We start from the raw sequence: 12,050 nt of genomic DNA on the forward strand, positions 1-12,050 counted from the left end.
GGGCAAGCACTGGGAGCCAGGGTAGCTTCTATATTTTCCAAGATATTCAGTCTTTTTGGACTCTTGTTGAAAAAAGAATATAATGAAGACATTAAATTTATAGCTTTTTAAATGTCTTTTGAAGATTCTGCAGCTTGTACTAGCGCTAGTTGGAGTAGATGGCCTCTGCAGTGCGTATAGGAGAGATTAGGGTTACACTTTTCTCTGAGCAAAGCTTGTACTCCACCATGTCTTCCAGAGAAGTTTGCAGCTCCATCAAATGCACAAGCAGCCATCTGTTTGGGGTCCAATTGACAAGCATATAACTCTTCTACGATGTGGGTTGTCATAGATGCAGCCGATGTGTCTTCTATAACTTGAACATCTAGAAATGCATCTACTGGCCTACCCCTGACATCAAGATAACGTACACAATGACTTAATACTTGATGCCCATTTGCATCAGTGCATTCATCAGCCATGTATGCAAATTTTTTGAATGTGGTTAGAGAGTTCTTCACTTTTTCAACTCTTGAGTCTTTCACTGTTGCACTGCATGCTTCTAGCCAGTCAGTTGAGTTTCTTGCAGAAAGATAGTGAGCATTTGCTGGTCTTGTTCGAAACCAGTGTTCAACTTCAGGATGAACAAGGGACAATGCACTTAACATTGGCCTCCAGTTTGTAGTGTGTGGTATCTCTTGCTTAAATAGAAAGTAGGATGCCATAGCCATGTTTGTTCACATGAACTGTGTTGTGTCTCCAGCATTCTTAACAGCCTCATTAAGTACTTCTAAAATTGGCTTTGAAAGTGGGCTTATAAGGCTTTCTGCATATTGATGCACTCCAGAGGCCTGGTGTTTTGCAGCCTTTTCATGTAGTTTGTCAGCATTGGCTTTGCTGGTCGGTTTGACAAACCAAGCTCCTCCACTTTTACCAATTATAGCATTGGGAAGTTTTCCTTCTTCGTAAGCTTTTTTGCAAGAGGTGCACCAGTAGCCACCTTTTGTAACTTTAATAAATGGGAACACTTTGACCGACAAACATCGGGAACTGCCTTTAGGTTTTGGAGACACTGTTTCTTCAGTAGGTAGCTATATTTGTGCTTCGGGCTGGTCGGATGTAGATATACCACTTGAACCTTCAGATGACATGTTGATATATTCTTGGTTCTTGATATGTTCTTCACCTTAGCTAGTTTTTGAGGCCTTTGAGTGGAAAAATTATTTTATTGTTTTTTGTCTTTTCATTTTCACTTTGACCTACAACATATAAAAGAGATATGAATAAAGTAAATGTTTTGTTAGGATAATGCAAATTTAACATAAGGATAATGCAAGTTACACCAAAACACATAACAGGTCTAGTGGTATCCCTGAGGGGTCAGTACTGGGACCATTACTGTTCAACATATTCATAAATGATCTGGAAAAATGGGTAAACAGTGAGGTGGCAAAATTTGCAGATGATACAAAACTATTCAAGATAGTTAAGTCCCAGGCAGACTGCGAAGAATTACAAAGGGATCTCACAAAACTGGGTGACTGGGCAACAAAATGGCAGATGAAATTCAATGTTGATAAATGCAAAGTAATGCACAGTGGAGAACAATCTCAACTATACATACAAAATAATGGAGTCTGAATTAGCTAACAACACTCAAGAAAGAGATCTTGGAGTCATTGTGGATAGTTCTCTGAAAACATCCACTCAATGTGCAGTGGCAGTCAAAAAAGCGAACAGAATGTTGGGAATCATTAAGAAAGGGATAGATAATAAGACAGAAAATATCATATTGCCTCTATGTAAATCCATGGTACATGCACACCTTGAATACTGTGTGCAGATCTGGTCCCCCATCCCAAAAAAGATATATTGGAATTGGAAAAGGTACAGAGATAGCAACTAAAATGATTAGGGATATGAAACAGGAGGAGAGATTAAAGTGACTGGGAATTTTCATCTTAGAAAAGAGATGACTAAGGGGGAATATGATAGAGGTCTATAAAATCTTGACTGGTGTGAAGAAAGTGAATAAGGAAATGTTATTTAATCCTTCACATAACACAAGAACTAGCAGTCACACAATGAAATTAATAGGCAGCAGGTTTAAAAAAAACAAAAGGAAGTACTTCTTCACACAACATAAGTCAACCCGTGGAACTCTGCCAGGGGATGCTGTGAAGACCAAAACTATAACAGGATTAAAAAAAGAACTAGATAAATTCCTGGAGAATAGGTCCATCAGTGACTATTAGCCAGGATGGGGAGGGATGCAATACCATGCTCTGAGTGTCCCTAGCCTGTTTGCCAGAAGCTGGGAATTGGCAACAGGGGATGGATCACTTGATGATTCCCTGTTCTGTTCATTCCCTCTGAAGCACCTGGCCTTGACTACTATCAGAATACAGGACACTGGGCTATATGGACCATTGGTCTGACCCAATATGACCATTCTTATGTAAAAATTAATTATAATAATAAAAATGTTTAGTACAGAAACTCCCCAACATAATGACCTCTCAAGATATCAACGATGTGAGATAACAACCTTGGCAAATAATGCATTTTAAAAATCTTGGCCTACTAGGAAAAATATTTGTATAAGTTTCCATTTTCAGTCACAAATCTAGCATTCTGAAGCAAAGTCACTAAAATATAGTCCAACAAACAAATGTTTATTTAACATGCCCCTCACTTTTCCCTCCTCCGCACCCCACTCACCGGTGTTGTCCTTGGTCAGTAGAGACTCAGAGTTCAGAGGTGCTTTCACGTGAGTACAGACACCTCCCAGGTGGGGGGCAAGAAGGCACCTTGCTCATTCCTCCAGCTGCTCACTGTTCGCTCTGGCCACTGCTGTTTGTTGTGCCACCGTTCACTGCACCACTCTGTTGCCAATGGCCCTGCGCAGTCATCTTCTGCTGCCACCTGCCACTGTGACCTCTGTGAGTTGGTCTCTTGAGGTTCCACCCAGCTCTCAGTGATTTCAGCTGAGCTGGGGGGGAGGGAACACCTCGCTGCTAGTGCAGTCTGGGACATCTCTTCCACAGAAACATGACCCCACAGCACGACTAAGCACTTTTAGACCTGATTATCAGTGATTTCAGCTGCAGTGGTCACTTAACAGAACAAAAGACTATCTATGGAGCCTAATAAGCTCTGTCTTTAAACAGTGGAGAGGGACAGGTCCCCACCCTCTCTCGATGCCCTCAATCAGCACAGGCTGAGTACAGTTCTACTGCCTTTTACTCATACAATAAAAACAACATTTCATCCCCTGCCCCTCTTCCCCCCGCATTCAAGTGATTTGTAACCCAACCCCAACCAAAATCTATCACTTGGGCAACACAGCTCTGTCTGCTGGATACCTAGATAATAAAAAATAATGTAAATACAATCTGGTCCTGAAGCCTTTCCCTCCAGTCCCAGCTCATCACTAGCTGTCAGGGAGAGCTCATTTAGACTTTGGTTACAAAACATCATTTGAAATTATTAGGTTGGCCAACATCACCAAAATGAATGCACTGACATTGTCATAAAACAAAAGCTGTACAAGGCAGCTAGTCTATGTTCATACTTTTCAAATCTATTATACTTTTTCAGATACATGTATTTTATCATACACTGTATATGCTTTTAAAGTGTGTTTTAATGTTTCAATTTCTATTCAAATTTCCAAACAGTCACTAAATTGGCATGTAACTAGTTCACAAAACTAGTGGGGAGGGGTGTAGGGAAATCACTGCCTTCCAGGACACACACCCCTCCCAGGACACACACCCGAGTTCCCCCAGATACCTCTCCCAGTACACATGCACCCTCCCCACACACTCGAAATATCCCTCTCAGTACACACAAACCTCAGTACCCCTCTCAGTCTACATACACTCCAGCCCCTCAAATACCCCTCCCAATACACACACAGCCGCCCCCGGGGGGGCTAGTCTCACCGCTCAGTCCGGGAGGGGGAGGAGCAGGCGGGGGGTGGGGCTAGGCTCATCCAGTCACTGAGAGAGTTTCAGGTCACCGGGTGTGTCACTCACGCCCGCCTCACATAGCGGGCGGGATCTAGCGAGGGAGGGACGCACGTCACTTCCGTTCCGTGGTGGAGAGCGGTGGTGCCGGACGGTGGTGGCGGTTAGTGCGACGGTTGCTGGCAGCCTTCGAGGGACAATGAGCGACAGCGGGGAGCAGAACTACGGCGAGCGGGTAATACACGGAGCCTGAGAGCACAGCTGGCCGGGCCTCCAAAGCGGCAGCGCGGCCTGGCCCGTCTGGGGCTGGCCTGGGGCGCCGCTCCACGGCCCCGCGAGGCAGGAGCGGGCCTGTAACCCGCAGGCGGCGGCGGTGTGGAGCGCGGCCGAGCCTCCGCGGGGAGCGCGCTGGGAGGCCCGTCTGTTAGGGCTGGCTGGGGTTGGCGCGGGAAAATGGCCGCCGGGCCGCTAATGGGGGAGGTGGGGACACTCTAGCTGCTCGGTTGCGTGCTTCATGGTGAGTCCTCCCGGCGCCATCTTGGGCTGGTGACCCGCCAAAGGGACAAAATGGCCGAGAGGCCAGGCGCGTCCCGTGCCCAGGCGGCCCGCGGCCGGGGTCCTGGCAGGCGAGCCGCTTTCTGGGCTGTGGCAGCCCCGGAAGCACGGGCGCGACCCGAGCTTCTCCCCGGCAGGACGTGCCTTGCGCGGGCTCCGCGGCTAGGGGCGCGCAGGCTAACCCCCTTCCCCGCCCCGCTCTTCCCCAGCGTCTCCTGCGCTTGGTGGCAGCGGGGAGCTTCAGCGGGCTTCGCCCTGAAGCCGCTGAGTCAATCGTGGGTGAAACACGGAGCTCGGCTAGGGCACCTGCCCCCTCCGGCCCAGCACCTCTCCCGGCGCTGCCCCGGGGCGTAGCCACCCGTCTGCCGGCAATCGCAGCCGCAGAGCATCTGTCGGGGGCTGGTAGTTCGGGTGCCCGGGCAGCCAGCATGGCTATAGCCTTCTCTCTCCTCTGCATTGGTGTTTCCGTGTAAGGGATGGGGGTATTTAGACGACATTAAGTAACGTGGGTCCGGTCCCACTCCAGCCACCGTGGAGACGGGTTTGGAACTGAAGCCTCCACGCTCCAGTTCCTGTGCTCACTACTGGAGGCACTGACGCTGCCTGTAGTGTCCATGTTGGTTTGCTATGAATGGTTGGGTGTGACCGCTTTTGACAAATTATCAATAGCCAGAAGCTGTTGATGGTGCCTAAAATGCATAGAGCGCTTGAGGGAAGAGGGATAGCTTATGAGGGCCAGCCTGCTTTACCATCAGTACTGGCATAGACATCCGCTGCATTTGCTAGAACCTGAGTCAAGGGGATGCTGGAATGAGGCTGCATCTGAGCTCTTGCTGTGTTTACAACTATTAGGGGAGCACTGTCTCAAACCTTATGCTGCTTGTAAACACGATGTAACTTTTCATAGTTTACTGGGCTTGTCAAGGATGGTTGAGTCTTAGAATGTTTTCCCCAAAAACTGGAATAGCATAATTGCTCAGACAAGTATACTGTAGACTTTTGCATTATACATAAGTGAAACGATGTTAAGTGAATCCAATTTCCCCATAAGAATTAATGTAAATAGGAGGAGTTAGGTTGCAGGGGGGAAAAATTTCACCAGACAAAAGACTGTGTGTGTGTGTGTATATACACACACATATATATATACACACACAACATAAGTTTTAAACAATTTAATACTGTACACATCAGTGGCAGTTGTGAAGCTTGGTTGAGGTGGTGGAGTCAGGATGGAAGACAGTGGGATATTTCCCAGGGAATGCCTTACTGCTAAATGATGAGCTAGCACTCGGCCGAGCCCTCAAGGGTTAACACATTGTTGTTAATGTAGCCTCACACTCTACAAGACAGCACAAATGGCGGGAGGGAAGACAGCATGGCAGAGAGGTGGAGACACCCACCTTGTGTGGGGGAGAGAGATGGGCGTTGCCCCTTTAAGTATGCTGACCCCACTCTAAGTAGGTTGCCTTTTTAAGTAGGTCTGCAAGTTGCGGACCCCCTCCTTGGAGATAGGGAGCAGGGAGAGAAGGATGCCCTCACATTAGCACCCCTCTTCCCCCCCACCCTTGCACAGGAAGCAGGAGGCTCCTGGGAGCAGCTCCAAGGCAGTGGGGAGAGGGAGGGACAGATGAACTGCCCAGCAAGTGATAGCAATTTTAGTCTGTACAAATATTTTTGGCCTCCTGAACCATGTTTAAAGGTGACTTGTATATCTGGACAGTAGCATCTGACTTGAAATTACAAGCCCTGAAGTGGGTTCTTCCCCCCCCAAAAAACAGTGATTATTGCAGGGGTCCCCAACACGGTGCCCACGGGCGCCATGGCATCTAAGTGCGCCTGCGTACTGGCCAGCGGACGAGCATCGGCCGAAATGCTGCCAACAAGCAGCATCACCAAGAGGCGTCGCCGAAATGCCGCCACCTCTGGATGATGCTACTTGTCGGCAGCGACACCTGTTAACGTTGCGGCATTTTGGCGGATGTCGTCCGCCGCCACGGTCCTCCGTGGCTTGTTGTCTGGCACGCGCCAGACAAAAAAGGTTGCGGACCATTGGATTATTGGGAAAAATGCTCACAATGGGTACAAAATTAGCTATGAAAGCCAAGTAGTAATATTGCAATTATGGTACAGTAAACGATATCTTCAGAAACAAGCAGCATTTACTGCAAAAATGTTCTCTTTAGCTGGGTCAAATATAACAAATGAAGGTAATCAGAAAAGGAGAGGTGAATTACTTAGATATGTGTGTTCCCCCCCCCCCCAAAAAAAGCTCGTCAATGTAACCCAAATAGAGTAAATTAGTTTAAATTGAAACCTTGCAAAAATACACATTCTTTAAATGAAATATTCTGACTTTCTGTTATGCTTGAGACCTATGTAGCTGTTTGTTTCTACATATTGGTTGGTAATTGAGTTTTTAAATCTGTCACAGAGGGTTTTTCATTTCCTTAATAATTTAAAAAAAAAGGTAAAACTTTAGCTTTCCATAGAAATCAATATGTAGGGTATTAGTATGAAATCTTAAATTTTATCCATGTGCTCATTTTTCCAGTAGTGTGTGTAGAATTTCCAGTGGCACAGATTTACCAGTATTGGACAGTAGTACTGATCTTTAAGAGTATAGCTACACTGCAGTATAAGCCTGGGGTTAGTGGGACTCAAGTCAGCTGACTAGTATTAAGGAACTCCGGGTTTGAGCATCTACATTGTATTTAAACCCTACATTCAAGTCTTTTCTAACCCGTGCTCAAACTTAGGGCTCAGGCATACACACTGCAGCGTCCTAAGTCAAAGTAAACATATCCTAGAGTCCCTAATGTTCCCCCCTGAAATGTGGCCAATCTAAGCCCTAGGACTGTGGTACAGTGTGGGACATCTTTACTAATCGACTCACTTTCCACTGCAAATCCAGGAAATTTTGATAGTGTATTTGCAGAATGATGATCAGAACAGAATGCATTTGCAAAAGAGGTGATGGGGGCATCTTCCCTTTTCAATAGGGTGGATTGCAGATTGTTGGAGGTAAGAGGGCTCAGGAAGTTGTTGCATGGAACTGGGGGATACTTCCAACTGATTCTTGGGATCTGTGTCAAGCCGGGCTGCAGCTACACTTCAAAGCAATAGGGCTTGGATCTTGGGCTTGACTCGAACTAGGACCCTCCAGCCCTGCAGGGTCCTGGTCCTGGCTTAACACAATTACAGTGGAGACACAATGGCATTAGCCTTGAGCCCAGGCTCTAACACAGGCTTACATTGCAGTGTAGACACCCTAAATGTTCAACAATTAGGGGCAAGATCCTTTTTAAACTTAGTGTACATTCAAGATGCTAGACATTATCAGATGGTGTCCTTCTGAATGATCAAATTTTAGGTTAGTGTTTTTCCAATCTTATTTTTCATAATGTCTACATCTTGTACTTTGACCAAGCACTTTTCTGCAAAGAAAAGAACATATTTACCATTTATACCATTTAATCCCTGTTCACTTTGGGCTGCCAAACTGGTAGCTGTATGTGAGTGTACTAGCAGAAGCCCCTACTTGATTGAGAAAATACTGGCAGGGTTTGAGTACAGTTTGCCAACATAACCACTTTGCATCTTTGCTTAGTGTTTATGGAAACTATATTACAACTTTGTGAAAACACAAAACACTGGTGTGAAGAGGACCTTAAATAATGAAATCATAGAAAATGTGTGAAATTTAAACTATACATCACCCTGACCTTGGGGCTTTTCCGAAAATTGCATATGCAAGCAACCCCCTATCGACATAGACATGAACAAGACGTAAAATCAGGTATGTCTCACTAGCATTTAATTATAAAACATAGCCATACAGGAGTAGTATTACTAACTTGGGGCTGGGGTTTTTTAAAAGTAAAAATGGAGAACATAGCCAACTAGCTACCACAATTCTGCTATTTTAGACTAGATTATAACAGATTTGCTCTTTTAAACTGTCTTATGTGACGGTGGTGAGGTAATATCTTTTATTGGGCTATCTTCTGTTGGTGAGAGACACAAGCTTTTGAGTTTACACAGAGCTCTTCAGGTAAAAAGCAGCTCTGTAAGGTTGAAAGCTTGTCTCTCTCTCCAGCAGAAGGTGAATAAAAGACATTACCTCATCCACCTTGTCTCTCTAATATCCTGGGACTGACATGACTACAACAACACTGGGTTTTGTGACATTTTTCTAGTATTTTTAAGTACTTTTTTTTTTTTTTTTTTTTTTTTTTTTTGCAAGGTTAGCGAGAAGTGGCTTTTTGCTGTTTCAAGCTGGAAGTTGGGGAGTCCCCGCTTTATTCATAGTAGTAAAGCTGTGGGCCCAGTAATCAAGTGAGATGTGATTTATTTCAATGGAAATAGCATGTGCTTGCCTCCCAGCATTATCCCCCTGAAGTGTATTCACTGACAAACTGCCCAAGATGAAGTGAGATTATATAAATTGCGCAAAATCCAGGATTTGAAATAAATGGGAACATTTTTCGCAATGAACACTGAAAATGGTTCCTACTTTTATTTCAAGTCACTTTATGCCAAATGTTGATTCAGTGGTGTTCTGGTCACTCCTGAAATATACCATTCCTTTTTGGAAAATGGGTGGTTACCTTGGTCTGTGTACTTTTATTTGGTAATTTTTGAGACCTGCAAATACTGATCTTGTTCCTTTGAATGACCAAATAAGAGCTGCGGGCACTGAACCTCTCTCAGAATAGGACTTACTAACCTTGTCTTCACATGGAAAAAGGTGTTTGCGTGTTTTTTTACCAACTTAAAAAAAAAAAAAAAAACACCCTTTTCTAGTGAAGGACATAGCCAGTGAAAGATAATTATAGTTTGTACTGAATGCCCTCTGTCCTTTAGTTGTCACTTAATATATCCTGCTGGTGCCCTGTTTATAGCATGCTTACACATCAATTTTAAATTTCTGACTAATAATTACAGAACATGTCACAATGTTAGTTGTGAATAAGAAATTGTTATAAGTAATTTCAATAGTACTCAAGTTGTATGAGAGGAACTGTCAACTCCATGTGGTGAAAATACTTAAGCATGGCTCATTCCGATCATTAATCAACTTAAATATCGCACCTCTGAATGTATCTGCTATAGTTTTAAGTAACTAATATTACTAAAACTGAAAGATTTTCAGTTTGTTTCCCCTCGTAACTGGAACTTTTACATAGTAACTAAGAATAAGAAAAACACTTGGGAAAATGTGATTGTAAACTCACAAATTAACAGGAAATCAGGGTTAAGTGCATTATCTGAAACTGCTTATATTTTTAAATTAAAATTCAAGTTGATTATCCCTTTAAGATAACTGAAGCCCTACGACTCGTCATTTAATTATTATAGAAATGAATGTGAGATTGTATTTTCACAAAAACTTTAAAATAACAGGTTTTTTTTAGCTGTTTGCGCTTGCCTTATGCCTTACAGCTTTCACCACATGGAGAACGCTTGAAACCAATCTACCTTCTTAGAGATATTTCTGCTTTTATAACTTTTCCATATTTTTAGTAAAATACATGTTAATTGTTCTATTATCATAACTATCATCGTAATTAATGGAATGCTACAAATAATAATGAAAACACAGAAGGCATAGGTTTGAGTTTCTGGCCTCTTGTATTCCCTTTTTAAGTGCATTAAGTGTATTTTTTATCATATGTATGCCAAAAATATGTGGCATGACTGCTACAGGAATTACAACCCTGAATCTGCAGGCTCCCCATGCACTCTCAAAATCCAAACTTGAATGAAGGAAGGAAAAATGTGAATGAGTATAGTAGCAGATACAGGGAAAGGGTGGGGGAGTTACAGTCCTAAAATAAGCCCCCTCTGAAATTCAGATTTAGAAAACTATTTAGATGTAAAACACTGGATAAACAAATTTCCAATTAGAAATTTTTGCTCTTTCCATAAATGGGATGTGCAGTGGTATGAAACTAATACAATCCTTGATAGATTCACTCTTGCTTAGAGTTAGGGGGAGAAGGACCCAACTTCTCTTCTGCTACCCTTCCCCTCCAGCCATAGCACAAGCAGAAACTTGCCCTGCCTTTGCTGCTCCTGTGCATAGCAAGCCTCCAGCAGACCTCTTAATACAGAGGGGAGCATAAAGCAATACAAGTATGAAGAGTGGAAAACTCAGACTGGGAAGAGCAAAACCAAGCAAACTAGAAGCTGAAAAATGTAAGACTCAACTGTGGGAGAAGCTTTCACCAAGATGAGCGGAGATTGATAAAGATATAGTGGGGAACTATCGGATTCTCTGCTCCATGGGCTTCTAGTATTTGAGGCAATATTCTCTGACTGTGAAGGGAGTGCTTCCTTTCTTGCCAAGTGAAGGAGTAGTGTTGACAAGCTCTACTGGAATCATGTCCAGTTTTCCTCAGTCTTCTAAGGATTATTGCAGTAATGTGTGCGCTCTTTAGAGATGAGGGGGAATAGATTCTTCAAAGACTCCCAGAAAGGAACCTGGGGAGAATGTATAGAAAGATTGACTGAAACTAGGGGTTGGGCAAAGAAATGGCATAGAATCATGACTTAGGTTGAAAGAATTACAGGAGAGAGCGAACAAAATCCAGAGGAGCCTAATGAGAGAGAAGCCAATTGCTTAATTAAGGATGTAGATATTAAGCAATTATCTTTTTCCTCTTTTTAGGTTTCCTTCTCCTCTGATTTTTTTGAAAGGAATTCCACTTAGTTATGGTTACCTCTGCATTTGTATGAACCAGTCTGTTGCCAACCTTTGTAATAGTCTTGGCACTGTTAAATGGTTTAACATGTTCCACCTCTGATGTTGTTGCACTGGGTAATATAGGTAAAGTGACTCATCTTTTTGAGGCGTGACTTTCTTGGATAAAATGTAAGCTTAGAAATTATGCCATTAAAATGAGTGTTGGGAGTTCACACAATAGTATTGCTCTTTGTCTGGAAGTTTGAGACCCACAAAGAACTATAAATTTGTTTAGAAATGAGAGCTTAGTTTATGGAGAATATAGCAAAGTCTGTATGAACTACATACAGGACAGTGTTCTGTGTTAACAAGTGGATTAAGGCTTTTGGTCAAACGTCACTAAAGGAAGCAAATTCTCAAATTCTTCTGAAGTCTAGTGGTTTTAAAACTAGGATTATAGAAGCAATGGGAATTTTTAATGCTCAATATTTTTCTGTGCCAGGCCTAAAAGAAGTACATTTGGAAAACCCTGAGTAAGTTGAGCTAGGTTTAGGAAGCCTCATCTCCAAGACATTTTAGCCTATACTGATTTTTATCACTGTTGTGCATAAAAGGAACACTGTTGTAAAAGGAAATTGTGTTTGAAGCGACAACTAAGTTCTGAATTTTTTTAAAAAATTAACTGGCTGAATTGATTCATAGAAACTTAAAATGATGCAGAGTTCTGGGAAGGATTAAGATTTTTTTCTTTAAATGGAGTAGTGAGTACAGATTAAATAATGTTCACAACTAATTAGAAAAATCCTATTAGTTTTCATTGCATGAAACTGTAAAGCACTACTCCCGGTAAATACTGC

The 12,050-nt window shown here is 43.1% G+C and overlaps 1 protein-coding gene across 1 annotated transcript in view; it reads left to right on the forward strand.

Annotated features, from left to right (window-relative positions):
* The first annotated feature begins 4,034 nt into the window (after positions 1-4,034).
* Positions 4,035-12,050, forward strand: part of TRA2B (transformer 2 beta homolog) — a 33,534-nt gene continuing 25,518 nt past the window's right edge. Inside the window, exon 1 of the mRNA XM_034780641.1 lies at positions 4,035-4,185. Coding sequence (XP_034636532.1) covers positions 4,150-4,185 — 36 coding nt within the window. The 5' untranslated portion in view covers positions 4,035-4,149. The remainder of the gene's footprint in view (positions 4,186-12,050) is intronic.

The sequence above is a fragment of the Trachemys scripta genome, chromosome 9 (genome assembly GCF_013100865.1).
Source record: "Trachemys scripta elegans isolate TJP31775 chromosome 9, CAS_Tse_1.0, whole genome shotgun sequence".
NCBI classification, from domain to species: Eukaryota; Metazoa; Chordata; order Testudines; family Emydidae; genus Trachemys; species Trachemys scripta.